Here is an 18,219-nt window from a genome sequence, read left to right on the forward strand (position 1 = left end):
TTCAGGCTTTGTCAAAATACAATGTTTGGCTAATTTTGCTTAGTACAAATACAATTGGGATGATTTATTTTTTTTTATCAATTTCCATTTAAATGCCTGTAAATTCAGGTTTTCTCAGTATTGCAGGATTTCTTAGTCAAGTTGAGTGTAAGAAAATTTGACAATTGTATTGGTATTTCAGGTTTTGAGAAATAGGACACTAAACACATTCCTTTAGCTCATAATTATACCTGTCCTGTCTTGTCCTACTTCACAACACGAGGTGTTTTCTCCGTTCATAACTGTGCTGTTCTTTCTCTTTTCTTCTTCTATTTGTTTCCAGCTATAAATAGAACATGCACTTTGAAAGTGCAAGGAGTTTAATTTATCCAAAAACTGCATGTCCCGTTGCCAGACTCCTAGTCTTCACATAACTGTGCACCACGTGTTTCAATGTTTTGCCTGCTCCAATGCCCATCAGCCCATTAGCAAGCTCTCTGCGAGCATGTCAGAACATTAAAATTCTAGGATTGCTCTAGGACAGGGGTGGGCAATTCATTTTTACAAGGGGCCACATGAGAAACCTGAATTGTGTCAGAGGGCCACACAAACAACAATGACGTCATCACAGTGGCTCCGCCCACCTCACGCAAACTTCCGCGAATGGCGGAGGCGTTTATACTTGCCGCGTCACAGGCTCTGTTCGAAATAGCCTACTACATACTGGATACTGCATACTGGACTCAGTATATACTGGATACTGCATACTGGTCCTCGTAATAGTATGCAGTACAGTTTCCAGTATGCGACAAAAGCAAAGCACACTACGGGGTCACGTGATCGTAGCGTTGCATGATGGGATGCAGTACACCACGAAGATAGCTCTGTTCGCGTACTGGAATATTTTGCGGAAGTAGTAGGTCATCCGGGTATGTTTCACGTACTGGAAAATTTCATTTTGGTCACATACTGCATACGGCATACTGATTTGGGGCTCGATCAGTATGCCAGTAGTATGTAGTAGGCTATTTTGAACACAGCCACATTCTGTGCACTGTTGTCCGAAATTGTGTTGGTATAAAGAAACACCCCTCAAAAACAGGGGAAGGAACATTTACCTGACCAAGTTTAATGTTGCTTTTTGTTTCAGATTTGAAAAGTGCTGGAATTTAGGCTAAATACTTGAAAATGTTTGAAATTGTAACTACTTCGTTTCACAACAAATAGCCATCTGAATGAACAGTTTTCTTCTATTACGTTAACAAATACAAGCCTCTTGTAATTCCAGGATGAAACATGAGAGAACATGGAGACGTTAAGATTGGGCGTTTTGAAAATAACAATTAAATAATGTGATAAAAAAGCGAATTTTTTCGGATCATTTCGAATATATGTTTAACTTAATTAAGTTTAACGTGCTGGGAAATATTGAAATGGACCTTGAAAGTGACGTACAAGTGCTTTAATTCCACCTTATAAAGGTGTATGAGCCCAGCAAACATGACTTTGTTCATTGCGCTGAAGTTACAAAATTTGAGAGGTGCACGACCTTGCGAATCAACAGCGCGTGAGTCCCTGCGCCACCGCGATTACATAATTTTCGCCGCGCAGACCCTTGCGCTGCGTCAAGTATAAACCTGGCTTAAACCTAGCTTTAAAGCACTTCTATGGCACTTTCAAGGTCCATTTCAATATTTCGCAGCTGACTCGGGTTCTCTCTAAGCTCGGTTTCTGGAACGGAAAACCTGAGTTTTTGTTAACTCTGAGTTTACTTACCCGCTTTCTGGAATACCCCCCTATTCAGTCAGCTATTTGTTGTGAATCGAAAAACACAATTTCAAGCATTTTCAAGTACTTTAGCTTAAATTCCAGCACTTTCCAAACCTGGAACACAATGCACAATTAAAATTCGTCACGTAAATTTTCCGCCGTTTGCGGAGGTTCGCGCGAGGTGCAACGTTCGCAACGACAGTATAAATTCAGCCTTAACTTGTCGCTGATCACCTACAGTGTTTCTCGCACAGCTCACACACACACGCAGGTACGTCCACACGGAATTAACACAAACGTAGCGCTTTCAAAATAAAAGCGTCACAGTTGTATTGCACGCATAACATAGATATTTGTTTCATTTATGATTGGCCTCTCGCGGGCCGGACAGGGACACACAATGGGCCGGATGTGGCCCGCGGGCCATTGTTTGCCCAGGTCTGCTCTAGGATAACTACCACAATTGCTCCTTCCGGGGTGCTAACCAAGTACAAGTGCTTTGATTTTGCTAAGAACGAGGGGTTAGCGAGGGGTTTGAGCAGAGGCAGACGAAGCCTTTCTGCCAGTTGTTCAGGGTTAATGAGGCTCTACAGCTGAGGGCAAACCTGTCTGGCTGAAGTCCTGTGTAGGAGAAAAACAAAGCCGTAAAATGCTATTAATCTAAAGGCTATGACCACAGATACTATTTGAACAAAAGGGTGAGTTGGTGTGTGTTTCCAGGGAGGGCCTGAGTCGCACACCTGTGCTCTACTTCTTATTTTATCACTGGTGACTTTCAGCTGCTAGTTTTTAGAATACAGTAGTCCCTGTAACAGTAACCTGTCAAAATGTGCTGACAGAATGGCGGAGGGATCTGACAAAACAAATGGAGAAGCCCCTCGCCATCTGAAAATGTCAGGGGTGATTGTGTTCTAGAGTCTGGATGTTTTAAAATGTCCTTCCATCCTTAGTTTCAGATCCCCTGAGCAGACCTTCTGCTAACCTGCTGCGTGTGTGTGTGTGTGTGTGTGTGTGTGTGTGTGTGTGTGTGTGTGTGTGTGTGTGTGTGTGTGTGTGTGTGTGTGGGCGCGCAGTGAAAGCAGGGACACAGAGTTCAAGTTTCTTTTTCTTTTGTTTTCTCTCGGTTTTTTTTTTTTTTATAAGCATTGGGAATTCATTGTTTCACATTAGCCCTGTAGCAGACAATACAATGCATTCTTCTGCTACACCCATAGAACTCTGAATGTTTGCCACCCTCCTCCATACACACACACACACAGATGGACACTGTGTGTCTATGCGAGCATGTTGGTGTTTATTAAAAGAATAACAATACCAAAGTTAGTGTGCATAAGCCATAACATACATGTCATAACCGCAAAACCTCATGCATGATCTTCTCCTGATGTTGTTTACTTGGATGTTTATCCTGCTCTTCCTCTTGTCATCCACATGGTGATGTACATGATAACATGATACTATGCACAACCTCTGTGTGAGGTGTGGAGAGAAGTCCAGATCAGACCCTATGTTGTGACATACTGAACAGAGTACACTGGCTGCTAGGGAGAGTTAAATAATTCAGTCTGTGAGAGTGCGAGAGATGGAGATGGAGGGAAGGCAAGATATTGATCCCTCTATGCTAGAGCAGCTCTCTCATTTCCAAGAGAGGAGGAGTATGAGCTCAGGCTTCCCTGTTCTACTGGATCATGTTCATCATGATTAGAGAGATCACTGTTCCTTACTGCTACACAACCATGACGTCAATTGACTGCACAGATAAGCAGCTGTATGAGCGTGTGTGTGTGTGTGTGTGTGTGTGTGTGTGTGTGTGTGCGTGCGCATGCATATGGATATGTGTGTTTTAGAGAGAGATGGCATTGTTTTTGGGAGCTCTCTTGCTCACACGCACGTGTACTCACACAACAGTTGCTTTAGTTGTGCCATAAGGCCTGGGAGTAGACTGGGACAGAGACCCTGGTAGCCCACATCACACTTTGCTTTTTCCACCAGTGAGACAAAGCATGTTTATAGTATTTGACCTCAGTGACACTTGACTCCTGTGTTCGGCACAGTGTCTTTCTCCCTCCTTTATTTCTTAAGAGAGACTGATGCCTACTGGTTCTTTGGGGTTGCTGTCCATCTGTGATATGCACCTTTTAACTGGGCCAAAGTCTTTTGAAATCTTGTTACACAACTGTATACACATACACCTCTCTTTCTCTCTCTCTCTGTCTCTCTCTGTCTCTCTCTCTCTCTCTGTCTCTCTGAACATGTTAAAGTGCTATGTGTGTAAGGAATGGCAGGAGGTTCTCCAGTTCATTGCTGATGTGGAATAGATTTACAGTCAGGATCTTCTTACCTTTTGTCTGTGAAATGTTGACAAAAGGTGTGTGTGATTGGTGTTGAGGTCATTTTTATATATACACTATATTGCCAAAAGTATTCGCTCACCCATCCAAATTATTGGAATCAGGTGTTCTAATCAGTTCTATGGCAAAAGATCTATAAAATTAAACACCTAGGCATGCAGACATTTGTGAAAGAATTGGTTGAGCTCAGTGAATTCCAGTGTGGAACTGTGATAGGATGCCACTTGTGCAACAGATCCAGTCATGAAATTTCCTCGCTCCTAATATTCCACAGTCAACGGTCAGCTGCATAATAAGAAAATGATGGAGCGAGGTCAGCAGATGCTGAAGCACATAGTGCGAAGAGGTCGCCAACTTTCTGCAGAGTCAATTATTACAGACATCCAAACTTCTGTAGCCTTCAGATTAGCTCAAGAACAGTGCACAGAGACTTTGTGGAATGGGTTTTCATGGTCAAGCAGCAGCAGCATCCAAGATATACATCACCAAGTGTAATGCAAAGCATCTGATGCAGTGGTGTAAAGCGCCACCCCTGGACTCTAGAACAGTGGAGGCATGATCTCTGGAGTGACGAATCGTGTTTCTTCATCTGGCAATCTGATGGACGAGTCTGGGTTTGCCGGTTGCCAAGAGAATGGTACTTGTCTGAGTGCATTGTGCTAATTGTAAAGTTTGGTGGAGGAGGGATTATGGTGTTGGGTTGTTAACTAGGGAGTTTTTCCTTGCCACTGTCGCCTTTGGCTTGCTCACTGGGGGCTAGGACTCGGCACTTGTAAAGCTGCTTTGTGACAACAACTGTTGTAAAAAGCGCTATATAAATAAAATTTGATTGATTGATTGATTGTTTTTTAGGAGCTGGGCTTGGCCTCTTAGGTCCAGTGAAAGGAACTCTGAATGCTTCAGCATACCAAGACATTTTGGACAATTCCATGCTCCCAACTTTGTGGGAACAGTTCGAAGCTAGCCACTTGACTGTGCACCAATGCACAAAGCAAGGTCTGCAAAATGGAGTCTTGTGTGGATGAACTTGACTGGCCTGCACAGAATCCTGACCTCAACACAATAGAACACCTTTGGGGACTTCCGGTCTGGGTCATGTAGGAGCAAGACGTGAGAACGAGGGTCTCCTGAGATTTTGACTAAAATCACCTGTAAACACCTATATACACGACTTTACACCGAAGTGTTTGTATTATAACTTAATTATTCGTCGTAACAGCGAGTTCCAAGTTACTAAACATGTCTAAGAAAGACTCTGAGAGGAAGTCCGGCCGAACGCTGAGTAGTAAAGTGGCTAACATGGCGGCAGACGCTAGTGCTGAAGACCTCGGTAAGTTATTGGCGACAGAGATGGAAAAGCAACGCGAACATTTGAAAATGGACATGACAATTAATACATCGCTGGCGCCTATTCAGGCATCTATAGCACGTTTTCAAGAGACGGTGAATAAACTGGATAAGAGGGTCGCCACGGTAGAGTCCACAGCAGGTAACAACTTCGATGCGCTGTTCAAGGCTGAAAAAGATATCACGGAATTGAAAAAGCTAAACGCTACAATGATGGACCGCATCGATGACCTGGAGAACCGGTCTAGGAGGGTGAATCTTCGCATCATTAATGTGCCTGAAGGTAGCGAAAAGAAAGCGGACAACATGGTCATGTTCGTCTCAACCCTCTTGAAGGATTACATGGGAGACGCTTTCCCTCCGTCATCCAAATTGGAACGAGCTCATCAGATCTCGCCACGGAGACCAAAAAAAGGCAACCCGAGTCCGAGACCTATAATCGTCGCATTCCACAGCTTTCAAGACCGCGAGCAAGTTCTGAAATGGGCAAGGCATAATGAAATCACCTACGAGGAACATACCCTGAGATTTTACCCCGATCTCAGCGCTCACCTCTCAGCGAAGCGCGCAGCCTTTAAGAATGTCAAAGCAGCTCTTTACAAGAAAGGAATTCAGTTCAACCTACTCTACCCTGCCCGCCTCCGTGTTAGCTACGGCAAGGAAACACTACTGTTCGAGACACCCGCGGAGGCTGAGACATTCTACTCTCAAAAGGTCTTCGGAAACACAGATATCCTGACTGAGGAAAACTTGGTCACATCGGCTGAGTCGGAGGAACAGGAGTAGTAATGTATATCCAGCAATGGGTAAAGTAACCTAAGTGCATCGCTATCTGTAAGCTTGAGTTTTCACTTTTTCACTCAATTGTGTTTAAACACTTTGGGTAATAGGTTGTTTTCTTGCCTTAAAAAAAAAAAACACTACGTCATAAATCAGGAGTTCCCTCAAGAGCGAGGTTGTTGGACGAAAGTTAGATTATGGAAGTGTTAGAAGAGGGACGAATCCTGCGTGCTGCTAATTTAGCAGAGTTAGGAGGGATTGCATTTTTTGGGGATGGATGGGTAGACTGGACCCTTTTTATTTGTATTCTTGTTGATTGTAAGTTTTTTGTTCCTTACTGCGTACCACTAACTTCAACGGTGTTAGATATGACTGACGCTCTGTATGTCAAGGGATACAGGTTAACATTTGCACTGTGTCTAATGTGTGGATATGGCTAATAATACTGCGGGTTGCGCTGGCTCAGTCGTGCGGTTTATATCCTGGAATGTTAAAGGCCTTAACGGCCCCGTAAAAAGAGGTAGGATATTTTCTCATATGAAAAATCTGAAAACAGATATTGCTTTTCTTCAGGAGACACATTTAAGCAACTCGGACCAACTGCGCTTAAAGAAACACTGGGTGGGCCAAATATTCCACTCTAGTTTTAACAGTAAATCAAGGGGTACAGCAATAATAATGCATAAAAGGATCCAGTTTATTACTTCCAGCTTCATCTCTGACCCACAAGGCCGGTTTGTTATAGTATCAGGGACTCTTTATCAGACCCCTGTATTACTGGTAAATATTTATGCTCCCAATTGGGATGATGTGGCATTTGTGCAAAGAGTGGTTTCCCAACTGCCAGACCTAGACAATAACTTGTTGATTTTGGGGGGAGATTTTAATTGCGTAATGGATCCTACTTTAGACTGGTCTAACCCCAAAGCGCTAACCATCTCTAAAATGGCAGGTAGGTTTTCAGAATTTTTCAACCATGCTGCATGTGTGGATTCATGGCGACATTTCAACCCACATAGCAAGACTTTCTCTTTCTTTTCAAATGTGCATCGCACTTATTCTAGGATCGATTATTCTTTTATTGACCGAAGACTTCTGAACTCAGTAGAGACAGTAGAATACTCAGCCATTGTAGAATCAGACCATGCCCCCATAGTAATGAATCTCACTCTTCGCCAAAACTACAGCTATTGTCCTCAGTGGCGCTTTAATACCACACTATTGTCAGATAACACATTCTGTACTTCAGTTGGAATAGCCATCAATAGATTTCTGGAAACTAATAGAGCTGATGATGTGTCCCCATCACTGTTATGGGAAACCCTTAAGGCTTACCTCAGAGGAGAAATAATAGCATATTCTTCTTATATTAATAAGGAAAGAAGGAAACAAAAGCAACAGTTGACTGAAGCCATATTTGAATTGGATAAGAAAAACTCCACATCCCCAAACACTTCACTTCATAAGGAAAGAATATCTTTACAAACACAGTACAACTTAATTTCTACATCGGAAACAGAACGACTTTTCATGAGATCAGGAGGGTTATATTATGAACAGGGAGAAAAATCGGGACGGCTTTTGGCGCACCAACTTAAGGCTAAGTCGGCAGCACGGACTATATTGGAAATTGAGGACAAAATGGGAAGGACCACAACAGACCCCCTAATGATTAATAATATTTTTAAAGATTTTTATTCAGACCTGTATAGTTCAGAATCTTTAAAAAACACAACATTGTTTCACAATTTTTTCAAAAACTTGGAAGTCCCTACCTTCTAATCAGAGAGAATGTCTGGATGAACCAATTGAATTGGGGGAAGTCATCTCTGCCATCTCGGCCATGCAAAACGGCAAGTCTCCAGGACCGGATGGCTTCCCGATTGATTTTATAAAAAATTCTCGAAACAACTAGCCCCACTGCTGTTAGACATGTGTGTTTGTGCTCTGTCAGAGGGCAAATTACCTGACTCTCTTAATGAAGCAACCATAATTCTTTTGTTGAAGCCAGGCAAGGAGGCGTCCAAGTGTGGGTCATACCGACCAATATCTCTTTTAAATACAGATATTAAAATCCTCTCCAAATTACTTGCTACACGCTTGGAAAAATCACTGCCATGTATCATCTCACCCGATCAAACAGGGTTTATCAAAAATAGACATCTATTTTCAAACACAAGACGTCTCTTGAATGTGCTATACAGCCCCTCATCACCCAGTGTTCCGGAAATTGTGGTGTCCTTAGATGCTTTAAAAGCATTTGACCGCGTAGAAATGGACTTCCTCTTTTATGTACTAAAGAACTTTGGTTTTGGCAAGACGTTCATCAAGTGGATCCAACTACTTTATTCCTCCCCCCAAGCCTCAGTTATTACCAACCAAATATGCTCCCAAAAATTTTCTCTGTCTAGGGGCACCAGACAGGGCTGCCCATTGAGCCCTTTATTATTTACACTTGCTATAGAACCATTAGCCCTGGCTCTCAAATCAACACCCTCAATAAGTGGTATCAGAAGATGGGGATTGGAATCAAAGTTGTCATTGTACGCAGATGATTTATTGCTCTACATATCTGATCCTTTGAACTTCATTAATACTATTATTTCAGTGTTGCATCAGTTTGGTCAGATCTCAGGGTATAAACTTAACCTAACAAAAAGTGAATGCTTACCCATAAACGAACTAGCTAGGCAGATCCCAGACCATGCTCTACCATTTCATATTTCCAGGTCAGGATTTAAATATTTAGGTATCCACATAACACCTTCATTTAATAACCTCTTTGATGGAAATCTAGCACCACTTATGTCTAATTTGAACTCGGATTTGCAAAGATGGGATGTTCTACACTTAACCATGGCAGGGAGAGTAAACTGCATTAAAATGAATGTTTTGCCGAAATTTTTATTTATATTTCAGTGCCTTCCTATTTTCTTGACAAAATCTTTTTTCAGTAAACTTGATAAACTCATATCCAGATTCATATGGAGAAGTCAAAACCCCAGGATTAAGAAGGAGTTCTTACAACAATCAAGGGTGGAAGGAGGCTTGGCTCTGCCAAACTTTAGAGCTTACTATTGGGCAGCGAATTTTCACAAAATAGCATATTGGATTCAGTCCGCAGAAACAAATTGGTGTGAAATGGAGTACATGTCATGTATATCATCCTCTCTTCTGGCTCTGGTCTCATCCAGACTTCCATTGAAAATTTCCAGGTTTACCTCCAACCCGGTGGTAATATCCACATTAAGAATATGGGCTCAGTTCAGAAAGCAGCATGGTTTGAGAGATACTCTTTTGACTTATACTCCACTATGTAATAATCACAATTTCCTACTGGCGAACCTTGACCACACCTTTGCCACATGGCATAGGAAAGGAATTGAGAGGTTTAGTGACTTATATATTAATGGATCATTTTCCTGTTTTGAGGATCTGTGTGCCAAATGTGAACTTCAGCAAAAGGACCTGTTTCGCTATTTTCAAGCTCGCCAATTTGCTAGAAGCCACAGCCCACAATTTCCCATCCTTCCAAATGAATCACTCCTGGACTTAATCTTAAAGGCACCTTTTTCTCTGAGGGGTTTCACTACACACTGCTATGCAATTATCATGAACAGGGAAGTTGTCAACCAAGACAAGATCAAAAACCACTGGGAGAACGAACTTGGAGTTGAAATCTCAGCTGACTCTTGGACTGACGTTTTAAAAAGAGTGAACAGTAGCACGTCTTGTGCAAGACTAAGCCTCATCCAATTTAAAGTTGTCCATCGCCTGCACTGGAGTAGAGTAAGGATTGCTTCCATTTACCCAAATGTTGACAAAAATTGTGTCAGATGTCATATTAATGAAGCAGATTTGACTCATATGTTTTGGGCCTGCCATCTGTTAACAGACTATTGGTCTGGTATATTTGATGTACTGTCAAAGGTCTTTGGAGTTACCTTACATCCATGTGCAATGATGGCAATATTTGGGGTACCAAACGAAGAAGCAAATTTAAGAACCAACAAAATATTATAGCATTTGTTACTCTGCTGGCACGAAGGCAAATTTTACTCTATTGGAAGTCAAGTGCGCCACCTACAGTCTCTCAGTGGTTGAAAGATGTAATGCTATTTTTGCACTTGGAAAAGATCAAATTTGCTATAAGGTGCTCAGACAAATTTCAATCTGTTTGGAAACCCTTTCTATCATACTTTGGCGGTCTACAGGAAATTTGAAGGATTCAACTGGCTTAGTCTTACAATTTAAAGCACACAAAAAAAAGGCACAATTTGTTGACCACAAAGACCTCTGAAGGCAGATTGAGCTATTTATTTACTGTTTTAATTTGTTTATTTTATCGTCTACCGAACACAAAATTAAGGTCTATTGAAGGTACGGTTTCTGTTAATTTATTGTTATTATTATTATTATTAACACTATTGCTGGGTCCAGTCTGGGTGGGGGGAGGGATGGGAGGGGGTTGGTTTTTGTTTGTGTACAAAATTGAAAACATGAAAAATCCTCTGTAAATATACTGACAGTTGAGCATTGTTTGTAAATCTGATTTTTCAATAAAATATTTACAAAAAAAAAAAAAAGAACACCTTTGGGATGCATTCGAGCATAAACACACTCGTTTTCCCAGAAGAGTTGAAGCTGTTCTAGGTGCAAAGGGTGGACCAATATCATATTGAACCCTATGAATTAAGAATGGAATGTCACTTAAGCTCATATGTGATTCAAGAAAGGTGAGCGAATACTTTTGGCAATATAGTGGAATTCTGCCCTTTGTATAATTTCTTTGGCCTGTGTGTGTCCTGCAGCTATTTGACCGTGTCCGTGAGGATGACCCAAATTTTCATCAGAAGATAATGCCTATTAGCAGTGAGCTGATGCAGCCTGGTTTGGCCCTCAGTCCAGCCGACGTTGAGAAGCTCACCTCCTGCATCAACATAGTCTTCCACTGCGCTGCCACCATTCGATTTGATGAACCACTCAAGTAAGAGAATGTACTGGCTCATCGTACATGCACACAATATCTGAAGGGGATGTTCACCTTTTTTCACATGTATAGTATGATTTCTAATAACCTCAGACATTCATTTTTAAGATGTTGCACTGAGTAGTCAACATCAGTTTCCTCAAATAATTTTAAAAACATGAAAAACCAAAAACCTGTTTTTCATTGCTGAGGTTAATAAATTCATGCCCCAACTATTCAACTTTTAGTTGAATAGGTTTTCTCTTGGGGTAGACTCTTGGGTGGTGCTGGTTCTCATTTTTTTTTTTGATTGGTTAAAAAAAGTCACGAGAACACACTGGAAGCCATCATCGTTTTGGGCTCATTTGGTTACAGCAACATGAGGCGTGCTGTTGTGGACTGTGGAAATGCTCCACTGAGCAACCAATATAGCACCTGAATATGGCCATGGTGCAGATATTGACCTAATAAGGCAAAAGTCATTGTGGGTCTGTACTGACCACTTTGAGGCACAGAGCCTCTGGAGTTAGCTTTATTCTTGAGTAACATTATGAAGCTGTTTGGGTGTATTTAGCATAGTACAGTGCTTCAGTTATTGTTTCAGCACATGAATACATTTGTATAATTCAAGCATGCAAAGACAGTTCAAACAACACTGTAGCCTCCTCAAACCCCCTTACATGACCAAAAAGTCAGTGACTTCATTACAATGACAGTGACTTCATTACATCATTTGTGTCTAGCAGCTTAGTGCATGTATGTAACATGGATGTTGCAGTTAATTGGAGTCTAATGGGAGTAGGGGGCTATAGCTCAGTTTGAATTTGTTTTAACAAATTGTTCAAGCAACTGATACAAAAACTCCCTGAGGTGTGTAGTTGTCGCCGTATATGTGTTTAGATAGGGTGTGGTTGGATTAACTTCCTCTTTAAGAGACTGGTGTTTGCGTTCACAAAAGCATGCCCTCACTGAAAGAAAAGGCACACAACCGACCAAACACTATTCAATATGTACTCGCCATTACTGAAAAAGGGAGAGCATGATGCATCCATCAGCACGTGCCAGGACCCTTGGTGGAGCTGTGGGGTGATGTAGTGGAGGCAGGGGTTCCGGGGGCACAGACTCAGCTGGTGTGTTGAGAGAGCATTCTTGCTGTGTCCTGTTCTCCTACCTGCGGACAATGTGCACTGACACATGCAGGTAAAACGCAATGGAAACTGCTATGTCAGGAGAAGCTAAAGAAAGAAAAGTGTTTGGTTTAAACCCTTAGAGACTTGCTCTTGAATTCTTGCCACCAGTTTCTTGCGCTGGGCTGACAGCCTGGCCGATGTTTTTAGAGGCCATTAATTCCTTCCTTCCAGAGACTAAGTTGCTCTGTGAAAATGATGTTCTTTTACCGTGGCCGGAGTAGAGGGTAATGCGGCTAATATTGTTAACGTTGCATTATGGTGTTTCTGTCTTTGAACCACAACAGCAAAGCTACCTGAATTTTTTCTAGTGTAAGGGCTGCAGACTGTTGTGGTAGAGTGCTCCTGCAGACAGTGTTTTATCTTTATAGCATGGGTGGATGTATATGACAACAGTATAAATGTTTGAGTTTCTGAAAATTGAGTGACCCGTTGGCATAGATATTCTTATCAACCACAGTCCTGATTTGTGCGTGTGTGTGTGTGTGTGTGTGTGTGTTTGCCCTCGTGCGTGCGCCTGCACTTATCTGAGCTTGTGTGTCTCTGTCTGTGACAGGCATGCCCTGCAACTGAACGTGATTGCAACACAGCAGCTCCTGGCCTTGGCGCAGCAGATGCAGCACCTTGATGCCTTCATCCACATCTCCACGGCTTACGCCAACTGCAATCGTCGTCACATTGACGAGGTCATCTACCCTCCACCCGTTGAGCCCAAGAAGCTGATCGACTCAGTCAAGTGAGTGTGTGAGATCAAGCAACTGCCGGCTTCCCTGTAGAGCACAAGGGGCTGGATTGAGTTCACGTCTGCAAGGCTGTGAGCACTGGAGTCTGATGCATAATGATGCTCCATATTAGAGCTTACACAGTTGTTCCATGCAGTGTTCTGTGCTGTGTTCAGGTGGATGGATGATGCCATTGTCCGTGACATCACGCCAAGGCTGATAGGTGACCGGCCCAACACCTATACATACACCAAAGCGCTGGCGGAGTGCGTGGTGCAGCAGGAGAGTGGGAAGGTGAACGTCGGCATCATCCGCCCCTCCATTGTGGGCGCCAGTTGGCAGGAGCCCTTCCCTGTGAGTTGCTCACACCCTGCCTGCAGTTTCAGCTGCTTGATCCTTTGTGTTGCTGCAGAGCTTAGCCTTAGTACCAGAAAAAGCCAGCCAGATAAACACATCTGTTGTTTGAAGTGACTGAAAATTGGTTTATTTTGCCTGGGGGGGGGGACACATGTAAAATGCACAATTTTTAAGCAGCACGTTTTACTTCAGGTAAGGGGTACACTGGAAGGACCACAAATTTGTTCTATTCCAGTATACCTGGCCAAAGCCATTAAGAGTTGTGAAAACAAAATATGCCAAGGTCATATTTGATGGCAGCTGCACCACGACAGCGGCCTGGCTATGAAGACCCTGCCTCTGCTGTTGACTCTGGAAGGCTCTTTCGTCTTTGGTTGACTTTAATGTTTGCCTGAAGTGTCATTATGCTCCTTAACCCACACATCGGGTCAACAATGTTGAATAGTGCATCCGTCTGTGGTATTGTGAACCTTTTTTGCACCAAATTTTATTGCTCCCTCTCACTGTCCCTCTCCCCTTTTCTCCCCACAGGGCTGGATCGACAACTTTAATGGGCCAAGTGGTGTCTTCATTGCGGTAATGTGGACTGTTTTGCCTCAGGATGAGTAGATGACATTGTGTATTGATTAGAAAACAGAAGGTTTAACGATTGTTTGAGAGGAGTTGCATGAAGAAACAATGCTGAATGTGCTAATTCGAACACACAGTTAGGATTGGGTTTCTAGCTGCTTGAGATCACTGTGTGAGCAAGACCTTAATCTGTCTCATCTAATCACATTTTGATTGCCATGCATGCTGTGCATTTAACCTTGAATTAGCTTGAGCTTTCCTTAACCAGATAGGTTATCCAGATGCACATTGGGTTTTAATGCAGTGAGTGCATGTGGGTCTTTAACATCCATGAAAAGTGTATGAAGCTGAGCAGGTCATGTGCTGAGCTTCATTTTAATAAATGGTGAGGCAGTTACATTGTAGTCCAAGTGCTTTCAAATTAATTCAGCAGAATCAGTGGGTGTGTGTATAATTGCAGGCTGGGAAAGGTATCTTGAGGACCATGAGAGCCAGTAATGATGCAGTGGCGGATTTAATCCCAGTAGATGTGGTGATCAATCTGACACTGGCTGCTGGCTGGTATACAGCAGTGCACAGGTGTGAAAACACACCATCATTGTTGCACACACAGTCACTTATATACACACACACACACACACACACACACACAAACACTCCCTTCATTGACACACACCAGAAACGGGCACTCAAGTCTCCTAGAATAGGCATGACTTTGACTGGAGTATTGTACATAGTAGGCTTTGGTTATAGGGAGTGTAAAATCCTTGGACATAACAGAAAGACGTGTAAAGAATGTGCAAAACAAAGGCACTGATACGACCACATCAAACTTCATAAGGCATGTGAAAACACACCAGAATAGGTTTAGTTTACAGTAGGCACTTAGCCGTCAATACATATATGATATACAATGATATACACTCACCGGCCACTTTGTTAGGTATACCTGTCTAACTGCTCTAACGCAAATGTCAAATTAGGCAATCACATGGCAGCAACTTAATGGATGTAGACATGGCCAAGAAGTTCAAACCTAGGCAGATAGGTAGGCGGCGATCAGACGGGCACAGTTCAGTCACTGAACACACTCCTCTGGTTGCTGATGACAGTGTGCAGAGCATGACTGGCATCGTCCATAACGCCCAGCAGCTTTTCCAAGGTCGTCTTCTCTGCCACAGTCACTAGAGAGTCCAGCTTCATGCCGACCACCGAGCCAGCCCGTCTGATCAGTTTGTTCAGCCTGGATGTGTCCTTCCTGGATATGCTGCCCCCCAGCATAGCACGGTGTAGAACAGGATACTGGCATCCACAGACTGGTAAAACATCCACAGGAGTTTCTGGCAGATAGCAAATGATGGCAGCCTCCTCAGAAAGTACAGCCTGCTCTGTCCCTTCCTGTACAGGTGGTCGTTGTTACAGGACCAGTTAGTGCTGGGCGGTATACCGGTTCGCACCGAAAACCGGTGTTTATTTTTGTTATCATAAGAATTTTTCATAAACCGGCCACACCGGTTTAAATAGCCTTCACGTGTCCGGAACGCAGCACGCTCGTTAATTGTTTCCCAAGTGATGCTTTAATTGCTGCGCCGCTAAGCACAGATGCAACAGAGCGCAAATCTAGCTTGCTGAAAACGAGGGACGTTCTGAACTAGGGGTGGGCGATATTTTAGCATGATTTTTTGCATAAAATCACAATTTCGATTTTTTATCACGATATTCCATCCAAAAAAATGGGGGGCTACAACGCTTTCTTTCTAAGCAGATTTTGACACTGATAAAGTGCACTATTGCACTAAATATACAATATTTCCCAGCATGTTAAACTTAATTAAGTTAAATATTTATACATATAGTCGAAATTATTAGAAATTATTCGCTTTATCACATTATTTAATGGTTGTTTATTTTCAAAACGCCCAATCTTAACGTCTTCACGTTCTTATGTTTCGTCCTGGAATTACAACGTAATACAAGAGAACTGTTCAGTCAGACAGATATTTGTTGCGAAATGAAGTAGTTACAATTTCAAGCTTTTTCAAGTACTTTAGCCTATATTCCAGCACTTTCTAACCTGAAACACAAAGCAACATTAAAATTCGTCAGGTAAATGTTCCTTTCCCTGTTTTTGAGGGTTTTTTCTTTATACTACCACATATCGTTTCGGACAACACTGCAAAGAACGCGGAGTGACGGGGCAAATTGAAGTACCTGTATAAACGCTTCCGCCTGTAGGTACCATGCTAAACCAGCAGGTGGCAGTACCACTGGCAACACATTGAACAAGCTTGCTTTGACAGAAGTAAGGGTGTGTCTACAGTTCAGGTGTTTAAACAGCCATTCATCTCTCTCTCTGGTTTGACTGACACCGAGGTTAGACCTATTAAAGAGAGGCTCCATCATTTCTCTCTCTCCGGTTTTCTTTGAGAACACGCAAACTTTGCAACGACTAACAGCAAACAGCTGAAAGTCGTACTACTTAATTAACGAGCCCGAGTTACAGTGCAATCTAACCAGCAACCGATCAACGTTACCGCAACAACAGATTCACCAAACGACTTCAATCAAGCTTGCTAACGCGGCCACACGGACTGAAACAAAGGCGATCAATTCCCTGTTGTTACACCGTGAACGAGACTCGCATTACTGGACGATTCCCCAGCACACCTGGACGACGTCGCTTTTAATCAACGAGGAGCTGGCGGTGGAAATTCTCTCCTAATTCCAGGAGAATTCAGGGACGACGACACTACCCAAAATCCTCAACACGTGAGACTCTAACCGCTGGGCATAGTTTATAAAAGGGCAAAGTTACTTGAACTGTGGAGTTAACTAAGTTTTCTGTTAATACATTCTGAATGTGTTTAACTTTATTTTCATAATCTTCATCAAGATTTCTATATACAAAGTTCTTTGCTGTGCATGCCACAATCTTTTATTTATCTGATTAACACTAGAGCTCCTAGAGAAGCGAAAAATTTCACAGGGCTTGGTAGGGTCCATGTAGCCCACTCCCCTGCTGTGAAGGGATTAACGCCCATTGTCTTGGTAATGCGGTGGAAGCGGCTCACCCCCAAGCTCATACGCCTGCCAAAGCACAAGCTGGCTCACCCCCAAGCTCATATGACCAAAACACCAAACGTGATACTTCACGAAAAAGTTGAAGTTACAAGCAGACTGTATGTTACCGATACTACAACAAACGGCAGAAAATTTGTAGACTCGTGTTTCAAAAGTTACAATTCAATCGCACGTAGAGACGACAGTTTCTCGAATGAGTCCCGTCAAACAATAAAAAAAATAAAAATGTTTGAATCTTGCTCTTTGTATATTTCATATACTATACTATATAATATTTGTTGTAATCAAACACTTTCTGTTTCCGCGTTTGAATTCGCGTTTGAAAAGCTAAGAAATTATATGGCGCAATTAGCTTGATGCTAATGTTATATAGGAAATCCCATATCATTGCTAGCGAAAATTAGCATGGTCGCGTTGCATCACTGCATCACTGATAAATGTTGTGATCTAAACAGCAGGCTGGAAAAGGAGAGGAAAAGACAGGAAAACAAATTCATGTGCTCTCTATCTATCTATCTATCTATCTATATCTATCTATATCTATCTATCTATATTTGTGTTAGAAGCATTTGATAGAAGCATTTGTGTTTCTGCTTGTTTGTGATCTAAACAGCAGGCTTGAATCTTGCTCTTTGTACATTTCTCATACTATCTATCTATCTATCTATCTATCTATCTATCTATCTATCTATCTATCTATCTGTGTTAGAAGCATTTGATAGAAGCATTTGTGTTTCTGCTTGTTTGTGATCTAAACAGCAGGCTTGAATCTTGCTCTTTGTACATTTCTTATACTATCTTATCTATCTATATTTGTGTTAGAAGCATTTGATAGAAGCATTTGTGTTTCTGCTTGTTTGTGATCTAAACAGCAGGCTTGAATCTTGCTCTTTGTACATTTCTTATACTACCTCTCTATCTATCTATCTATCTATCTATCTATCTATCTATCTATATTTGTGTTAGAAGCATTTGATAGAAGCATTTGTGTTTCTGCTTGTTTGTGATCTAAACAGCAGGCTTGAATCTTGCTCTTTGTACATTTCTTATACTATCTCTCTATCTCTCTATCTATCTATCTATCTCTCTATCTCTCTATCTCTCTA

The 18,219-nt window shown here is 42.1% G+C and overlaps 1 protein-coding gene across 6 annotated transcripts in view; it reads left to right on the plus strand.

Annotated features, from left to right (window-relative positions):
- Positions 1–18,219, plus strand: part of LOC143514863 (fatty acyl-CoA reductase 1) — a 142,147-nt gene that overhangs the window by 54,420 nt on the left and 69,508 nt on the right. For all 6 annotated transcript variants that reach the window (XM_077006565.1, XM_077006560.1, XM_077006561.1 and 3 more), the window contains 5 exons: positions 11,039–11,214; positions 12,940–13,119; positions 13,282–13,459; positions 13,994–14,038; positions 14,493–14,611. In XM_077006565.1, the coding sequence (XP_076862680.1) occupies positions 11,039–11,214; positions 12,940–13,119; positions 13,282–13,459; positions 13,994–14,038; positions 14,493–14,611 (698 nt within the window). The remainder of the gene's footprint in view (positions 1–11,038; positions 11,215–12,939; positions 13,120–13,281; positions 13,460–13,993; positions 14,039–14,492; positions 14,612–18,219) is intronic.

The sequence above is a fragment of the Brachyhypopomus gauderio genome, chromosome 5 (assembly GCF_052324685.1).
Source record: "Brachyhypopomus gauderio isolate BG-103 chromosome 5, BGAUD_0.2, whole genome shotgun sequence".
NCBI lineage: Eukaryota > Metazoa > Chordata > Actinopteri > Gymnotiformes > Hypopomidae > Brachyhypopomus > Brachyhypopomus gauderio.